A 19,820-nucleotide genomic window follows, 5' to 3' on the forward strand; every position below is an offset into this window, starting at 1 on the left:
AGTAGATAAAAAAAACCTGTGTTTTTATTTAATACGAAAATATTATCTTTTTTTCCTACAAAACTTTGCATAAAGTTAAGCCCTACACTTTTCAGAAAAGGGGGAAAGAAAAGAAAAATTGAACAATTGTAAGGGTTCCTCGAAGTTCTTGGTTTATAAAACGACTTACATTTATATGATACAACTTAATAATAAAAACATTCAATTAGCTGCCTCAAAAGTACCTTGATTAGGGTAGATTTCAGTGGTGTAAATCCTGAGTAAGCGGAGACAGGCACAACAGATGTATACAAGATACTTGAGTTCAAGTGTTGCAAGGATATGATTTACAGACCCAATGTTGTGTTGGATGGCATCTACAAGGCTAGTTTTATACGAGGCCCAACTCCATTCCAGGAGCGACAGCAGCGATTCAAAACATTCCTGGATAATTAACACAGATGTTAGATATAATGATCAGGGAAAAAATATTTAGCAGTATGCAATACAAGCATGATTTTAGTTTCTATATTGTTTTGAAATGTTTCATTTTGTGCATTCTTTTTCAATTTTAAAAGTATATTTTCAAGCAAGCAGTTTTGAATTCTCGGCAGTAGCACGTAATATTTTGGTCTTATTTATGAAGAGAGATTCTTAATCACTTGAATTTCAGTTGATTAGTGCAAAAATTTTGACTGATGCTGCGGGAAGGGAAAATCAATACCTTTGAAGCAGTTCTGGAGAATTCCCGACTGAGAATGTAAACCTCTTTTGCTGAATCCACATGACGTGTTGGGGCTTGACTTTCTGGCGTTACCAAGTGATAAAGCAATTGAGGAATTTGTCCAGCATTCACATCAGTTCCATTATTAGACTTTTTTGATGTTTTGAAGTAAAATACAACCCTGAAACATGTCAAATACATTTAAGACCACAGTGATTTGCAAAATAAAAAGAAAAATGAACGAGTTAAGAAAAATCAATTTGAAAGGTTTCATTTTGAAATTCAAAAATACATAAAACACACCCTCTGAGCATAGCATTTTAATTAACCCGCCATTGATTTTCTGGCAATGCTTTTTACCATTGATTAAAAGATTTTTCTGAAGCTTATACAGTTTTCTACACATAGTTCACACAATCTGGTGTTTCCACGTTACGGGAAAAATCTATGCTACAATCACCATTTCATCAAGGGATCACAGCTCATAAGAAAACCTTTCTTTGAGAGGAAAAAGATTTAAGCATTGATTTGAGCATGAGAGGGGGCTGGATGAACTCATTGTTTATCTTCTCTATCAAAATAAAAAAATAAATCAGCTCTTTCCTGCAGAAGTTCTGCATAACACTACAAAGAACATACATTTTTTACGACTTAGGAACAACAATAACACCTTAAATATATCTCAAATTAATTTAAATCTTGGATCAACGTTGTTTCCAGTTGAATTTTATCAAGTTTGAAAACACAGTTGAAATAAGGGACTATAAAAAAAAATAAGAAAATTATGAAAACATACTGATCATCAGCTGAGACAATTGCTTGACCTCCAGAGCCACAGTCACTTGAAGGACCACTCACTCTTGCCCATGCAACATACCATCGATTTGCCTGCAAAACAGGAGAAACATGATTAATATTAATATTTAATGTATAAAGACAGGACTGAGCAGCGTTGCAGGTTCACGATTCATCACAAATTAGGCTTATTCGTTCTTGGATGCAGAATCGTTTATGTGCAGATAATGAACGTCTTTGCTACCAAAGGCAATTTAATGGGATTGGCTAGTCTGTAAACTTATGAATTATTTAACAGAATTTTTAACAAGCAGAAAAACTCAAAAAGTTTGAGATCACAGATTGAATTTTTACCTGTAATGGCACAGATTCCTCGAAAAAAAGAGGAAACTTTTGACGAGGGCCGCATTCGTACGCAATTTCTTCTGTTTCTGCTAGTAATTCTCCGTCGCCTTCCTGATCACCTCCCTCCATGCCAATATCAAATAACTGGAGTAAAAGCAAAATTAAACCAATCAGCACATTATACATACAATTTGCCACACAGTTCAAATACGATAGTTACATTTTCATACAATTTCTGAAGTTGGTCATCATATAATAACGTGGCGTTGGTATTGGAATATAACATGATTTTTTAAAGTGCGTTAAAAATAAAAATATAATTTTGCATTCAAGATATATTGAAAATACGATTTGACTTGTTGACTTTTTTCACCCTGATATGAATCGTTTCAATTTTTTTCGCTTGTCCTCTTCCTAGAGCGACAAAAAATTTCAACGCCGTTTACACTCACCTACAATTAATCAATACACACTTTGATTTTACATAATATAAATTATGTATTTTTCCAGACTCGTTCTCTCATTGGAGCAACAGAAAATTTCAAAGCTAAAGAATCACTAACAGATAATCAATACTTACTTTGATTTTGCCTGTGTATTCTCCTCGACCACCAAACAAACCAAAACCACCCAACAAAATGTCGGAGTCAACCATGAAGCGAATTGCTTCGGTTGAATGCCCAGAATAACCCCATCCTCCTCCATGACCTGAAATTTAGAATTGTTACATATTCTAGAGTTCCTAGATCTTTGCTAAACCAAAACGAGAAGAGCTTCATTAAATCATAAAGCACTGAAATAAAATTGTCATTCCTGTCTCAAGTTGCGCTCTTTCAGTTTAAGCGGTTACACTGTCCTTCTTTGATCATGTTTGATCAGTATATTATCAAAATAGAGAGCCATACTCTTGATATAAAATTGACTGACTTTTGAGGGGAAAAAGAGATTCAGAGCTTTGAATCAAAGAAGGATTTGAGAATTAGAAAAATAAGTTAAAAATCATTCAATTAAGTGACGCACTTAGGAATTTTTCTAATTGTTACTACGCTTAGTGAGAGATTTTTTACGGAAATTTTCAAAATTCTCAACTTCTCCAGTAAAACTTTTCTTTAGTACAGTATATTTTTTGGACGATCACTTAAAGGGGACGGCAACCTTAATAACAAGTTTGGCTGAATGGATGAAGAAAAGTGTGCAGTGAACGATGCCAAAATCCGTTTGCAAATATCTGCATTCGTTGAGCCGGTATCGCAAAAAACAGCTGAGCCCGTGACGTTATGAGCTCCGTCTCACACTTGGCAGTCTGCACACTACATTCCGTCTCCGGTGTCAAGTGGCAGACGCGTGTTCACGACAAGTTATTAGTTCGCCCCGATCTCGCTCATTCCTGGCCGACTCTTTTTTCTTTGCTTAGGTGTGACTATTAAGGCGACTTCGCGGCACCAGACAGCAAACGCGCCAGACTGTGAGTTGTGTGCGTGTGAACAGCAGTTGTACTGGGAGCGCATGACGTCACCAGTCAGACTTATAATCTTTCATATCTCTGCCGATTTTGCGAATTTTTCATTTGGGGCAGAGCCATTTTGCTTCTTATATGTACTTTCCTGCTTCAATTTAATACTATCTCATTTTCGATTTCAGGTTGCCGTCTCCTTTAAATGCTAACCTCTGAGCATGTTTCATTGCCTGAAGCTGTAAAAAAGGTGCTCTGATAATATTTATATCCTGTTAATGTTGCCGTGCAATTATGACTGAATTTTCTTTAATATTGGGTTGTAGAACGTAAGAAAGAAGCCATTCTAAAATTACCTTCGAATCGATTTACATAGCAATAGTCCTCGCGTGAATAATGTTTGCTAACAGGAAGCATTTTGTCATCACTGAGTTGCGGTTGATGCTGAAGATGCTGTGAACCAGTTAGGGTGTCGAGTGAGGCCAAAAGATGAAGTGCAATTTGGGCAGAGGAAACGGATGTACCCGGCACACACGGCAATGTCAGCTCACAGTTCAGCAGTGATGGCGAGTGATTGTTCTGAATGGGTGCTTCACTTGCGATTACATTGTAACAGGAGATCTGATTATTGCTCGCATTAAGTTGATAACTGCCAAAAAAAAAAAAAAAAAACTTCAGAGGATCAGCCAAATTTTAGAAATCACTTCATGAAATTTTAGAAGGATTGAGACAACATGGAGTTTAGTTTTCAAAAGGGGCGAAATTGATTGATTATCAAGTTTGTATTAAGTTTTTTGTAATTAATGATAATTCTGAAAATTTTTTGTGAAATTTCGGTTTACTTGAGACGGCAAGTTATATTAAAAAAATTATAATTTTCAGCAAGCAAGAAAATAAATGTTCAAAACCGCATTTGAAATTTTTTTGAACTAATTGTGTTCTTTGAAAGAATTAGCGGGGTATTTTCTTATAAATTATATCAGTTACAAGGTATTCAGGATGTAAGTCAAAGAACTGACCTCCATAAGACGTTATACAAAGGATCCAAGCAAACTGTGCATCGGCTAAAATCTACTTGATTGTCACCACTAAACCATATACAGTTACCATCTCGCTTACTGATGACGAGACATTTAAATTGCTTTGATTGGCTACACTGTGTCGGCAGCAACACTGGAAAAAAGAAGAAGGAAACAAATTATTGGATTCAAGACAAAGAGAATTATGCAATTTAGGAGTCCGGATTAAGACTTTAAAAGATGTATACAGTCATCTGCTTTTCCTGGGCGCCATGGGCCAAATGCGCCTAAAAATAAAAATTTGGGAGTTACGGCCATCATCGCATCTAAAAAAGCTGACGCACTCAGCAGATTTGTTTTCTAACTTGCGATTGGCAAAGTAGCTGTAGCTTAGGATGCATATGCATACAAAAAGTTAATTTTGCCTCTATAAATTGTAGATAGCTCCTGGAAATTGGGGCTCCTAGCCAAGGTAGCCCCTTAAACTTCAGGAGAAAGGCAGAGTACTGGCTGTATGCAAATCACATATCACAAGATCACGTGAGCAACTATAAAATCGAAAATCAAAGAGGGTATGAACATCATTGATAGACTCAGGATATCAGAAAACAGAATAATGGAAAAAAGTTCACTTAAATTTTGACAATTCTTCTTGATAGAAATATTGAAATTCCTTCAGAAATGACAGCAGAATTCCTAAATCCAAAATAAATTAACTTACTTATGCATGATTTGTTGGCAACAAGTGCAGAGTGTTTCAGACTGATGGAATTGATGAGGCTTTCATCAATTCGGACATAAGTCTGATCGGCAGATGCACCAACCCAGGTGGCTCGTCGTCCGTAGCGGGCACCTGTTTGTGGCACCAATCCTGGTACGCTATACCAGTGGTTCCGACTACTCTCCTTTGATGGTGCCCCACGCCCTAATTGATTTTTCTGAAAAAAAAGAAAAACAATGAAAATGGAGAAGTGTTGCAAATTTAAAGAGAGGCTTCCTGGAAATTCTTTGATCAAATAAAAAAGTTTCGCAGAAAAATGAAAGCTCAAATGAAAATTAGAAAAAGAATTAATTATCCAGATGTTCTTTATACCTTCCGAATTCTCACAAACATTACGCAAAATCACTTTATGTTACAGATGATATTCACTGGAACGACTTCATGAGCATTTTCTTTATGGACAAACATCAACTAAAGCAAATTAAAGAATTTTGGGCAAAATCAGATTAGTACATATGATGGCTATGGTGCGAAACCATGTACCTTTATCCATCCATTTATTTCAAATTTTCTGATCCTGTACTATTTTTTTTCGGAAAAACAAGGCAACTTTAAGGCTTGAAATTTTGCTAACAGAGAGGATAAATCAAGGAAGTTTTCGAGAAGTTATGTTGACTATTTTTCTGAAGAGAAAATACAGTATGACAGGAAGGCTGAAACCTGCAACGTTGCAAAAGGAGATACGTGGTTTCACATTTTGGCCATCGACATGACAAAGAACCCCGTACAGAGCATGGGCTCAGCGGCTCTCTATGAAAGTCGATAAAACTTTAATAGATTGATATAAAGTTCATAATTAAGGGAAAGCCAAAAAATTAGCTCACTTTTGCGAGTAGAAGCCGAGATATTCGCGATTGAACCCAGACTATTTTCTGTGCGGCGGAGGTAAATTCTCCATGTCGCCTTACCTTGCTTGAACACTTCAGTCAGGAAACCCCCTCTCCCCACCAGGTAACTACGATGTCGCGTTGTTTACACTCACTCCTTTCCTTAGGACGCTCCGTTCGGGCTGTGCGATATGAGGTTCCCTGCTTCTCGCACCTCTCCCTTGCCGGCCGGTTTAATCTGAAATGTAGTTGCTGAGACAGAAGTGACAGATGCAAGGAGAGGGAGATAGTATGGCATTCGCACCGGCTGAGCGCATAAGCAAGCACCTATCTACGCGTGAGTGACGTGAGGTCTGATCGAGAACGCCGAACAACAAGAGGAAAAGGGACTCGGAATTCCTCCGTCACGCTGCGGCATTATAGAAAATAGTCCGGATTCAATTGCGAATATCTCGGCTTCTACTCGCAAAAAAGAGCTAATTTTTTGGCTTTCCCTTAATTATGAACTTTATAACAATCTATTAAAGTTTCATCGACTTTCATAGAGAGCCGCTGAGCCCATGCTCTGTGCAAGGTTCTTTATCTTTAAAAATTTACATTGGCTGTTAGCACCTAATTGTGATACATACTCCCTTTCATTTGATGAATTTCCTACTTATAGCTTGCTAGGATTTAGTGGTGTATAACATTTCTTTCATTTAGTAATCATGTTCTTGAATTATTGAGTTGGGCTGTTAAAGTTTGTATGTATTAGATTTAGTTTGAGTCGGAGACAATAACTCTTATTCTTACCTGATGACTACCGAAAGAATATAATTCTCCTTTGGCTGAGACAACAACCGTGTGGTTACTGCCTGCTGCTACATGGATTGCTTGTGTTGGGAATTTGACACAGACTGGGCCACCACGGACCTGTACATCTCCCATCCCAAGCTGTCCATAATTATTGCTTCCAAATGTAAAAACCTCTCCATCTTGCGTCAAAACAACTGAAAAAGTCAATTCAACTCGTTAGTACTTCCAAGAGCAAATCTGGTTCACAAAAAAGGTAAATACATACTATTGAACATTTTTATTAATACATAGGCTGTCCCAAAAGTAATGCAACGATTGCAGCTTTAAAAGCACAGAAATTATAACGACATGTAGATCTCAAAAAACTCTGGCCAATATAATTTCAATTCTGACAAGGTCTTCCTAAGTTCTTTTGGTCAAAAATTCCCCAAAATTTGGTCTCCTAAAGGTGCCTTTCACGCCACAGCCGGCAAGATTCTCAGGAATTTTGATACTCACTTCTCTTACACCTCATTCGCCAGCGTTCTGTAAAGCTCTGCTGAGCCAAACTTTCAAAGACTTAGTTTTGGAGTTGACACTCCCATAAAATAATTCCCTAGGAAAATTCAGTAACTAAGCCAATTTATGAAAATTTGTATCAGAGGCTGGGTTTTGGAAAGCCTCCTCCAAATCACAGTTCTTTTTTGAAGAATTTATGCCAAGAGAAGATCCCAATTATATCTAAACATACTTCACAAAATGCCACAGTATGCAGTTTTCATTTTTTCATCGAGTAAAAGTTAGTCATTTAACACACTGGTAACTATAATAGACTGCAAAATTCATTTGCATCAAAGAATGCAACACCTTAAGACTTGTAAGGTCTTGAACCTGACAAAACTGCGATTCCCTTACAGAGTAACTCAATACTAGATACAGATCTGTACTTGGAGGAAACTAAGATCTTCGAAATTATGAAAGATAGAATGGGAGTATTACTATCCGTTAGTGGAAAAAACATTACCAGTGTGATGAAGTCCACATGCAATTTGAACGACTGGACTAGCAGATGGCAGAGTGACCCTAGCAGGAGGTAAAGACGTCACGCGAGTTGCATCTTTTTCAATGTCGCTTCCTCCGCCTCCACTCACTCCATCTTCTACTGTAAATACAAATTCAACATGCTATAATCACTATCACGATGGCAAATTAGTGAATAACTTCCTCCCAAGAATTCCAAAATGTCTTGAGTTTGTGCAAGCTTAAAACTGCAGATCATGATGGCAAAAAAAGAATATGCCAAGGGAGAAAAAATAAAATTGAGGGTATAAGAATGGAAATTCAGATTATAAGAGCTTATCTTGTTAGGTAATTTAAGCACGATCATGGATTTAAAGGTAAAAGTAATTTTTGAAGACGAAATGGGATTCTGGATTACATCTCGGAAAATTTTGACATTAAATGCCCCAGTATATTAATTCAGTAAAAGAAGGGCTACATTCTGATTGGGAAAATCTGAATCTTTGGGAGACAAAAGACTTATGTGAACAAAACAATTTTTAATGATTTTGCCTGCATGTATCATAAACTCTGCACAGTCATTATTTCTTGGGTGCAATGGAATCAAATATTAATTTAGATGTCCGGCCAGAAAAGAAATCATGACTAAAAATTCGGTACCTATTAGATTATTGCTTGAAGACGAGATTTGGGATTTGGACACGATGTGTTTGGTTATAGATGACTGAGCTGAACCTGCTGCAGCACGTTGGTTCAATCTAGCTCTTGTATTTGCTGCATGCCGGACCATTCCAATTCGACCTCTCTGCCTTTGTTTTCGCTCATCGAGTCTTCGTTGCAGATGATCTTGAAGTCTAGATCCATGACGCCCTAAAAAGAATTCATCCTCAAAAATTATAAAAGAAATAAAATTGTGTAAGGGAAAAAAAGTTCTCAGGATTAAGATGATGAAAATGATACACATTCTTATGGAATGTAGTTAAACATCAAATCATTAAAATGGGGACAGATGAACAGCTGAGAAGAAAATTCATGATGTTTTGGAGTAAAGTTTAAGTTATTTTAATTTCTGACTGTTTTGTACCTGTTTGCAAGGAGCATACTTACCACCGAATATTAGATCTAAGCGCATCATGCCTGCAACATCACCAGCTCCACTTGGACCCAAAATAGCTAGTTCAGAGTTATCCACATTCTCTCGTGCACAAATACGACAACAGCCGCATTCCTCACAGCCAGAATCACCCTCACCACAACCGCACTCCCTGTGAAATGGAAGAAAAATTATTATGAGCACAGAAAATTTCTGATTCAGATAGGTTGTAGGAGCGTATTTCTAAAACAGAGAAATTATACTCAGGAAAATTTTGAAGATTTGTATTTGTGAAACTCGCCACTTTCTCTCTACTTATTTGATGCTTAGTGCATTTTGGATCAGCAGCCCAGACCTCACTGCAAAAGTTCAAGACCTGAGCGAGGACAAAACCGCAATAAGCAACAAAAACTCAGAGAGAAAAAGACGAAAAAGAAAATAAATTTAAAAGAAGTTTCTAATTTTGCATTTAAAAAAGTATCGATTTAAAATGTTGTTAACAGAAAATTTGACGATCTGTTTCGATCATTTTGGAGACATAGTTCCTTCCTACACACTGGTTCAAATGATAGCTATTTTGATGACATTCCATGACAGATTGATGCTTCGAGTCTTCTTCTCTTCAAAGTAGTATTACTTCTAAGTGCAGAAAAATCATGTGTTGTAGGCCCAAGATTACGATACAATTGTCTGAGCAAAAGCGTGCAGCGGCGTGGCGTGAATTGCGGTATATCAATTGTTATGCCATTTAAATCTATGGAATAGGATCGATAAATAGGGTGTTCGCAGCGAACACCTTAATAATCGATTCTTTACCATAGGTTTGAATGGCATAACAATTGATACATCGCAATTCACGCCACGCTACTGAAAGCGTGCCACTATTGATAACACTGAAATGGGAGAAACCACCGCATGAATTATCATGACGGATGATGTCTGTCATGTTTCTTTTGAGAAACAATAAGTCTGATAAAATTAGAGTAAAAAACTTGGAATTAAGACAGATTTCATGATTTTTTGCGGATCCACATGATTCAATCGTTAAAAAGCAATCCTCAGACACAGTTGACCAATCTATTTTTCTGCCTCGAAGTTACAACCCAAAAGAATCCGAGAAGAAATGAAGGAGGAGCAAGAGACATTAAAAAGAATACGCACTGGCCAGGATTACGATCAGGGCGCATACTGCTGAGACAACTGATGCTATATCCTGTGCACTCTCGACAAATTGTGCACACCATGCACAGATCATGCTTCCACTTGTGTGTTCCTGGCTCACACATCATATCCTGACTTGAATCATCACCATCCTCCGCATCTTCTTCTACAGCTGTTTCCATTGCCACTACATGAGGAGTTGCTGAATAGAAAGGGGAAACTTCAAATTAGAAAATATGAAAAATTTAGAGAAGTTAAATAAGACTTAACATTTGTCAAACAGTATTGAACACTGGCAAATATAATACCTATTGAGTTAACCATATTTTTCAAACTTTCCAAGTTTCTTCTGAAATTTCCCAGAGCCTGCAAAAGACTTTAAAACCACTCAGACAACCAAATCTATAGACTTTGCCTGTAAGGGCTATAATATGTATTCTGAAATCCCCTCATATCTCAGGGTTTTTTCTCGTATTACCTGTATTTCTCTTGAATTTCCCTGCTGAATTAAATTCCCTGTGCCTATCAACTATTCTGGTTGCTACAAATCTGTTTAAAAGGAATGGAAAACAAGCTGTAATTTTAGTACTTACGCTTTAAAAACAAGACATCTTACTCATTATTGAGTTTTTTTCTACAGAGGTATTGTTGGCTCTTGATCATATCACATAAAAAAATAAAACATGAAAAATTCGACTTGGTTACTCTAAAATAAAAGTTTATTACAATACCTTCCATTCCCATTCCAAACATTACGGTCATGTTTCGGAGAGCCAAAATTTTGCTCTGGAGTACTTACATTTTACAAAGGGATGTTAATCAAGTGCTAAAACTTACAATCTTTGACTAGAGGAGTGAACTCTCTTCCGCACTGGCCCTTATTGTTAATTCCAAACGTGTAAATGTGACCTTTACTGGTCAAAGCGACAGCATGAGCTTTCCCTAGGGCAATTTGCGTTATCTGCGTATCTTTCAACTCACTTACAAGGCCTGAAAATATAAAATAATTAAGTGACAAAATTATATAGATAAAAAAAAACATTTTTCGAGAGAACAAAAGAGCTTTTGGAATAGATTGAATAACGAGAGAAAAACGTGTTTTTCCCACAAAAAATATTAAATAAATCGCAGACTCACCAGTGGCAGGATCGCACGATGATGTATCTTTTCCGAACATGAAGAGCTCACCCTCCCGTGTGACCAATGCTGTTGTTCCATTGTTGCATGCAGCATTGACAACAAAATGTCCATCCATTTTGGCCATTTTCTTTGGTTTCACAGTTTTAGCTTGTCGCCGGACTTTGCCTAAAAGAATTGAGAGGAATGAAAGGATTCTCTCAGGGAAATGATCAAAAGAGAAGGATGGACTCAAATAATGAAGAGTCATTATCAGTCAACATTTAATAACACACTTATCATACCTTGTATCATAGTATTGATTTAAAAATGAATAGTAGTTGGTATCAAATTGAAAACTCTTGAGGTAAGAGGATAGAATAGAGATATGAGAGAGGCAAAGCAATTTCCAGGTTATCATACCTGACCAATTAAAGGTAAAAAACTGTAATAATACAGATTACTTTCATTGATATTTAAATACATAAAGTACAAAATGTAATAGTTAAAAAAAAGGACTGATGCATTTTGATGGCTGATCAGATGATAAACTTGTATCAGATTAATGAGCGCTCAACATTAAATAAATGATAAACTTATAAATAAGTCTGTGCAAAATGATGGCTCTTTAAGCAGAAAAACTTTGTCCCAATATACTTCAAGCTTTTACCTTCTTGCAAAGCACGGTTAGAAAATGAAAGTATGAAAAAAATAGGACATTTCAGTATGAAACGTATTTTGAGACAGCACGAAAAGATTTTATCTTTAACGTTCCAAAGAATTGAATGCTTAAAATCTACACTTAAGTGATTGATAATATGAAGAATCTCACTTTGATCTCCATCTTCACCCCTGCGAGCAGTTCCTGTAAAATAAGTGGAACCATCTTCTGTGACTAGAATGGCATGAGATCCTTCATGTCCGACCGCGATTTGAATGATCTTGCTTGCTTTCGGAATGATAAGTTCAGACCAACGCCCTGTGCGTGGCCAACTTTGTTTGATGCCCAGAACCGAGCCTTTGCCACTGTAAAAAACCTGGAAAAAAATCATAAATTATAAAATTAGCTTTTTTCATTAGTTCTTTCATGTGGTGATTACTTAGTAAATTCATTCTTCAAGACGAAGAGTGCTTTAAACTGATAATCTTCTGAATTTTTCCTTTAACTCGTGTTTTTGGATATCTGGTAGGTCATCATCAATTTTCTTGCAAAAAAGACACTTGGTTAGTGACAAATGTTTAACTGATGAAAATTTGAAATGAGACGTCTATGAACTAGTTGATATTTTTTTTGATGATGTTCAGTAAGACGAGATAGACTGCAAAAATAATTTTTTGTATGGTTTCTAGGCAACTGTTGCATACGGATGGTGAAGCAGCTAACATGCACGTCTTGTAACTGTGTTTCAAAATCTTCCCTCTTATTTTATTTGATCAAAGTAGAGCAAACCAACATTATTGCTTAAAAATTTAAAGGACAGAATATTCTTCATACAAAGAATAGAAGAGTATTCTTCTATTTAGAAAGTGAACTGTGACAAGAAATATGCTATGTCACAAAACAAATCATGTGTTTTTGCAGTTCCACTTTCGGTATATAACTGAGGAAGAGGTTCTTTCATCTAAGTGACATATAATTTTACATGAGATAAATACGAAAGTATACCTACTTCGGGATGATAAAAGTAAAAAACAACAAGATCGGAAAAGACAAAAATCTAACCTTGCCATTTGTTGTTCTGGCAAGTGAGAATTCTTTGCCCGAAACAACAGCTGCAATCTCATCATCAAACCCTGTATGCAAAGGATGTATGTTGGTCTCCTCATCAAAAGTTGCGGATCCAAAGACTTCAACCGTTTTCCGAGCTAATTTCAGCGGCAGATCAGTAGACAGCGTGCTTGGAGAGTTAGGGTTCATGTAACGCACCACAAATCCATCCTGATAAAAATTTGTTTTGTTATTAATAAATTTGAATGTAATTAAATAACTTCTAAAAATACGTTTAACATTGACTGCACTTCATCAATCATGATAATTATTGTGACAAATTCTACAACAAAACGCTTCTTTGTGCGAATAACAGCTTTTCAAAAACCTATTCTGCAGATTTTGCTGGCTCAAGGTTCTAAACAACTCAATAGTATTATTACTAGTCAAGAATGAGAGTTCACTCAATAATTTACAAGAATTTTTACGAAATTTTGATCCTGAATTTGATCCCAATAATTACAAATATTTTGGCATATTAATGCTGACAGAATGAAAATTAAGGGTGATGCTGTAATCAAGCTCAACTTCTACTGGAACTTGAGAGTTTTCCAGCACACTAAAGATCATGGCTTGTGACGGAGCAAAATCGAGAGAGAAATGCATTTCATTAGGATTGGTTGTGAAAATGGAATGAGCATAATACAATAATCGTTTAGTTAAATTATTCTTCTTATTACAGAAAATCTAAGTGAAATGCAGTCTCAAAAAACCAAAAAATCAATTTTTTAGGAACGCATCACCTAGCAGTATTTTATGAACTGAAAATTAATGAAACTCACATCTTTAGCTACAGAAATAACAGCAAACTGGTTGCAATCAGTGAACATAACTCCAGATGAAATATCGCAAGGAGAGTAACTAGAAGACATGGAGATGACTTGAGTCACTGCCAAACTATTGCGGTCAATCACTTCCCACTCCATACTACTATTTTCGCCACGAAAGTACAGCGAATTCTGGAAAAGAAATGAGTAGAAATGACTGATTTGGACATGAGAAATGAATATTTATATTGCAACAGTTCTGAACTTGTGTGGAAAATAGAACTCAAGAGGTCTGCAAGACAGATGATTTTAAAGGAGTTGTAAAAATCATGTATAAAAAACCGAATGTTAATGGATTTGTAGATTAGAAATTTTGAGAGCTTTTCCAGTGCGGTCTTTTGGTGGCCCTTGCACATGATCATCATGATTTTTTGCTGGCAATCACAGATTTTTATGAAACATGATTTAACTTTTCCATCGTTTGTTTGCCTTTGTTTACTTGCAAATAAAACGGAACAGAGCACAAGGAGCGAAATGTAATGAAATGAACAAGAAAACAAACAGAACACGTGGAAATTTTACATTTTTGCATTGGCCATTCCCAGACTCTCATTTGATGGAACAATTTCCTGAGTATTGTGACACTACTACACTTGATTTATTGAATCTGAATCAACAGTACTGGCTCAATACAATCATAAAAATATTAAAATGGAAAGAAAACTTGAGCTGGATACTTACCGAAATAAAGCCCAGCCAACTTTTTTCATTTTCATGGAATTTATCTTTGTACGCATAAACATGGCCTTTGATTGTGCCACTATAACCGGAACCAATTTTGAAGAGTCCTTGTGAACAGTGAACGTACAAAAATTGGCCATCACTTGCCATTGAATTGACAGACAGAGGAGTTGCTATAGTTTCTGTACAGAAAAAAAAACCCCAGAAATTAAATACAAGAATGGATACGGATGATAAGTTAAGAGAATATATTTTTTTTGCAACTGTAAATAAAAGAGATGAGACCCTGCTAAAAATCTGAAAAAGCAAAGCAAAGAAAAAGTAAAAATGAAAATAAAAGAATAACTTCTTTTTTTAAGAGTTTACATCATTGCTAAAAATTTAAGTCAATATGATCTTTTTGTCTGAAGATTTGATTTAAGAAATAAAAAAAGAGAAAACAAAATGTTTTTACAATTTTAATTCATGAACTTAGAGACATTTGATTGCTGATGCAATCACATTAATTAGACCCACCATTGAAAGAATATATTCAATTGGTGTACAATTTTGGATTTTTTACTTGAATTAAAATGAAGTGTTTACTCCAAATCGCTAACTCAAGAGTTGTTTCCCTTTAAATTTAGTTAATAATGAAAAATTAGTAAATAGGTTTTTTACGTAGAAACTAGGTTTCAAAAAAATTATTCAAAATGGCAATAATGCAAAGTAAACATATAGTTAACATACTTTCATTTCTGATGTTTAAGAAACGTGTATTAGATTTAACTGCTGCAATGCAAATTTATAACACTCCGAATAACTGAAATAACGGTCTTCTAATAAAAGAAGAAATAACTCAGCAAAATGTTCATCAAGAGATAGACTAAGGAGGAGGTAAGTTGACTTGAACTGTGTAAGCACATCGAGATGGTGATCCTTTCAGTGTTTTACACTATTGACAGGAAAGTACATCATAAGACAAGGTACCTAAAATGAAGTTTTGGCATAGTTCAAAAAAGATTTAACAAAAAAGTAAGGACGACCTTCATCACTTGGAGCAGCAAGCGCAACCGAGACTGTTAGAATGCTGAGGTTGACGTAGTCAAAATAATAACTAGGACCGGGATGAGTGCATACATAAATTATACAAATTGATTTGAAAAGTTGTCAAACAAATGAGTGTATTACCTGGAGCTTTAAAAGTGAATGTTGATATGCAAGATGATTTGGGAACGCCGTGAGTGATCCAATCTGGACAAACTAATTTTCCAAGCAAAACTGTATACACACTCCGGTCTAATTCCAGCAATACATTTGGTAACTGAAATTAATAGAACAGATTAAGAAGATTTTCCCAACATATGAAAAACTGCTTCCCTAGAAAATTCCAGCCAGGGTCGAGGGTCATATAAAAAACTGAAAATTTCATTTCCTGAAAAAGACTTGTATCGTGGGTGGAAGTCATATGATTCATCTGTGAATTCATTGTAGTTAAGCGGTAAAGTCCAATGGGTGATTCATATTGATTTTACGGATAGCCATGAGGGGATGTAAAAGCACTGTACTTCTTTGACTAACATCTTTTTATTTTAATTCCTGGGTTCAGCAGTCTTATCATGCTTGTGATACTACTTTTAAAAATGTTTCAAAATGTAGCTTAAGACAGTTTTGAAGGACCAAGGAGCCTGAAATTTGGTCTTTCACTCAAACTTCACCTCATAAATACACAAATCCAGGAGCCAAAATTAATTTTTAAAAGGAAAAGAGTGGAATTTAATCTTGCACTTCTCACTTTTACTTTAGGAAAACTAAAAGATTTTATGATTTAAGAGTACTTTGCATTAGAATGATCGAAATATCTGATGGAAAATGGATATACTTACGATAATATTTTGGGAAGCCACAGGTTTTGGACACATGAGAAGGGAGGAGACCGCTCTGAGTAGTTTCCCAGTATCCCCACGCACAGTAACTAGACTGAGGAGACATGCACATGCGACTGCTGTTAATTGATTAGCTGCATTTCCCTCACTGCTTGTCTCCAAATCCGGCAACGGATGCATTGCCAAATCCAAAAGCAAATCAAACAATGGCTCTGAAACAAAAATGTGGTCAATCGAATCAACACATAAAAAAAGAGGAAACGCTGGAGGAAGTAAAATATTAGGTGTTTCCGTTTTACTTAATGATTTACTGTTAAATATTGGGCTGGAGGTTAATTACTACTTCAAAATTCCCTGAATTTGCCAAAATAAAAATAGTTGGCATCGTAAACTACAATTCTCTGAGTTATTCCAGCTTCACTGGAGAACAATTCAAAACGTCACGTGCAGAATTTCCTGATTTTCCCCCTGTTTTATTCCCAAAAACAATTCTTTTCCCAGGGAAGTAAAATTCCTTGACTTTTCAAGAAAAGAGGGCATACAAGAGCAGTAAGAGAGCAGTTCTTAACAAGACAATAAGAGGGGTGTACTTAAAAATGCTTGATCTTGCAATGGGCCTGTTGCAAACTTTTGCTAGAGCAGAATGAAGAGTTGTTTCCTATAGATGATGCCTCAAAAATCACGATGAGCGCATCGGCAAAGTCTGAAATGCACTCATAAATTCACAATCTGCGTAAGAAATTTGCGTTATTTTGAGCTTCCCGCTTCAAAAACGATACTACTGCACAGGTGAACATTTTGTTAGATGAGTCCCTCCATCGTCGGCAATATTCATCATGGCCGACGCTTGCGCAGTTCCGCGAGTAATTCGAGGAGAGTTCAAGATCAATTAAGGCGGGCGAGGAAAATATAAACGTAAACACGCCGATTGTTATCTGGTTTAATCCTGTTCAGATGTTATCTCGTCCCATCACAGGTGTTTCGGCGGACTGGCGTCGGCCATGATGAGTATTGCCGCCAATGGAACGACTCCTTTAACAAAATGTTCACCTGTACCGTAGTATCGTTTTCGAAGCGGGAAGCTCACAAAACCGCAAATTTCTTGGGCAGATTGTGAAGTTATGAGTGCATTTCAGACTTTGCCGATGCGCTCATCGTGATTTTTGAAGCATTATCTGTAAGGAACAACTCTTAGTTTTGCTCTAGCAAAAGTTTGCAACAGGCCCATTCTTGGAGCACACTTCCCTACTTCCTTGGCGTTTTAAAATTTTCTTGGCCTTCTGTGTCTGGCAATCCTAAACAGCAATTTTCAAAGTCTTATTAGAATCCGTTCGTTAAATTTTCTGAGGAGGACATACCGATGACTTGAATTGGCTCATTCTTCAAACCCTCTGGCTGCTGACCTTGGAGTACATCCAGCAATGCTAGGAGAGCTTTTGTACACAAAGCGGGATGACTAGCACGGCTTTCACGAATCAATTCAAAAACACTGCGCAATCCTACTCCAACAATCTGCAAAATTAATTGAGAGAATGTAAATTTGGGGGAACAATAAGTTGTTGATACAGTGCATAATTTTTTTAACATCTAACTTACCAGTTTACAGTAATATATGCTCACAGGAATAATAGAGAAAAACATATTTTCTGTTCTTACTTTTGTCTTTCTCCCTGTTTTGAAGACTTAATTCAATAGAAATACTGAACAATTTTACTGACGATTAGAATTTGAGCCTTGACTTCTTTATCCTTCAACAATTAACATTAAGATAATATTTGGTCTGAAATTGACTTAGAGGCTGAGGAAGGCAATAGGTTACTTTAATTTTCCTTAATTTACTGCTCCTACACTAAATATGAATGGCATAAAAAATGGAGCTTTTTACACTTCACTCATCAGGGGCAGAGAATTCATACCAATGTCCAGACTTGGCATCTAATTACAAGAACACACAAACAATTTTGGTTTTGAAGTTCTTCCTTTATGGTTCAGGAAAATTTAATGGATTAATTATCTCAGATCATTGGGAGACTTACTTTCGGAATTTTAGGTGTAGTTTCTTTGGTCTTTTCAGTAGAAGTATCCTCTGTTTCATCATCTGAGAGTTGCTGTGGGGCCAGATGAGGGGAGCAGGCCGAGGAGCTGGCATAAATTTCACACGCTTGTCGCATCCATCGTTCCAGAACAGCCAAGCGCAGAGTTGCAAAAACGGCAAATGAAGAAGCATTACCTGGAAGGCTTACTTCAGGTGTCTCACTCTCTACACCAATGTTATTTGAAACATCCATCTGAAAAACGATGCAGTCAGTTATTCGAAACTAGTTTTTGAGATGTGTAGTTAAAATTTCCAATTTATTGAGCAGGAAATGGTAAACAGAATTGATTAAACCCAAGATATTTTCAATTGAGTCAAGTTATTACGGTAAAATTCTGTTGGAAGGTCTCATTCAGTTCGATGAGATGAATTTTCTCTTGTTTATATATATTGTATCTGCTGAGAATTCTTTCTCTTATGTTGCTGGTATTGTTTGTATTTTGGTAAAAGGGTTGTTCTTGAGATGTAGATACCTGAATTAAAATGATCAACTTTTTTTTGTAAATACAAAAAAAGCTAATTTTTCATGACACTGGTGGTACTTAATTCTCCATGACGTTTCATATGTACTTTTTCAATCAAATATTTTTAGTTAGGTAGGTGGCCCTTTCCTCTTCGAAATGATATTCGATGTGCATAATAAAAATAAATGGCCTTAAAAATGTATTACTTGATGTTAGAAAAAAATGTAGAGAAAAAACTCGCATTTGCATCAAACATTTTCTGGAACCTGACCATTTCTATCAGAGGCAAAATATCAGTCTAGGTATAGAAATTAAAATGGAAAATTGTTGAATTTCTAAATCATGAGACTCAAATACCGAGCTTGAAAAAAAATACAGAAAAATAATGAAAACTTACTTTCATTTTCCTTTTATCCCTCATTTTGAACGAGCCAGGTTTTTTCAATTTCTTCCAGTCTGATTTCCTGAAATAAAAAGTATAGTTTTTAGAGTTATTCTCAATCTCAGAAATTTGCAGGGGTGAGTAGTTTAAGGGAAGTAGGGAGTATTTTTCAATGACGATAATAAAATGAAACTTTAATACTTAACACCAAGGGAACTTAGTGGAACTAAGGGAGTTATTTCTTTCTGATGCCACTTTGAGTTCCAGGAGCACTTAGTTAGGAGGGTATATTGGTACTACTAACTTCAATTGAAGAATTTAGGAAAGAATAATAGATGAGCTTTCATGTCTTGCACTGACTTTGCAGAGCATGGCTGTGATAGCAATGAGTGGAAGGCCAGTTTTTCCACTTTGAACTTGTCCGTATAATGTTAAAAATCTTACTAAAGTTTGCTTTGTCAGGATAAGTTTCTGACTTCTCTATTCAGCTCCCTTGAATGACCAGTCTTAAATTGATCATTGTAAATTTGCTTACGCATTATTAAGTACTGTATTTTCCAAAAAGAAACCAGAAGGATAGTGCTTCGTATAATATCCGAATGAACGACTTATGAATAAAAAAAGTATAAGAGAAATGCGATTCGGTCCTCA

The 19,820-nt window shown here is 36.0% G+C and overlaps 1 protein-coding gene across 2 annotated transcripts in view; it reads right to left on the reverse strand.

Annotated features, from left to right (window-relative positions):
- hiw (MYC binding protein highwire) overlaps positions 1 to 19,820 on the reverse strand; it is a 315,026-nt gene that overhangs the window by 294,803 nt on the left and 403 nt on the right. The window contains exons 2-25 of one of the 2 annotated variants that reach the window (XM_072298975.1): positions 19,185 to 19,251; positions 18,265 to 18,516; positions 17,587 to 17,740; positions 16,229 to 16,440; positions 15,534 to 15,666; positions 14,364 to 14,545; positions 13,638 to 13,814; positions 12,811 to 13,026; positions 11,920 to 12,124; positions 11,109 to 11,276; positions 10,809 to 10,961; positions 9,972 to 10,173; positions 8,825 to 8,982; positions 8,378 to 8,587; positions 7,722 to 7,856; positions 6,716 to 6,912; positions 5,037 to 5,253; positions 4,316 to 4,469; positions 3,653 to 3,945; positions 2,424 to 2,551; positions 1,853 to 1,987; positions 1,500 to 1,591; positions 704 to 884; positions 225 to 423 (exon numbers count right to left, since the gene is read on the reverse strand). In XM_072298975.1, the coding sequence (XP_072155076.1) occupies positions 225 to 423; positions 704 to 884; positions 1,500 to 1,591; positions 1,853 to 1,987; positions 2,424 to 2,551; positions 3,653 to 3,945; positions 4,316 to 4,469; positions 5,037 to 5,253; positions 6,716 to 6,912; positions 7,722 to 7,856; positions 8,378 to 8,587; positions 8,825 to 8,982; positions 9,972 to 10,173; positions 10,809 to 10,961; positions 11,109 to 11,276; positions 11,920 to 12,124; positions 12,811 to 13,026; positions 13,638 to 13,814; positions 14,364 to 14,545; positions 15,534 to 15,666; positions 16,229 to 16,440; positions 17,587 to 17,740; positions 18,265 to 18,516; positions 19,185 to 19,251 (4,220 nt within the window). Of the gene's footprint in view, positions 1 to 224; positions 424 to 703; positions 885 to 1,499; positions 1,592 to 1,852; positions 1,988 to 2,423; positions 2,552 to 3,652; positions 3,946 to 4,315; positions 4,470 to 5,036; positions 5,254 to 6,715; positions 6,913 to 7,721; positions 7,860 to 8,377; positions 8,588 to 8,824; positions 8,983 to 9,971; positions 10,174 to 10,808; positions 10,962 to 11,108; positions 11,277 to 11,919; positions 12,125 to 12,810; positions 13,027 to 13,637; positions 13,815 to 14,363; positions 14,546 to 15,533; positions 15,667 to 16,228; positions 16,441 to 17,586; positions 17,741 to 18,264; positions 18,517 to 19,184; positions 19,252 to 19,820 lie in introns of both variants that reach the window. The other variant, XM_072298974.1, reaches the window with a different exon arrangement.

The sequence above is a fragment of the Bemisia tabaci genome, chromosome 3, assembly GCF_918797505.1.
Source record: "Bemisia tabaci chromosome 3, PGI_BMITA_v3".
Classification (NCBI taxonomy): domain Eukaryota; kingdom Metazoa; phylum Arthropoda; class Insecta; order Hemiptera; family Aleyrodidae; genus Bemisia; species Bemisia tabaci.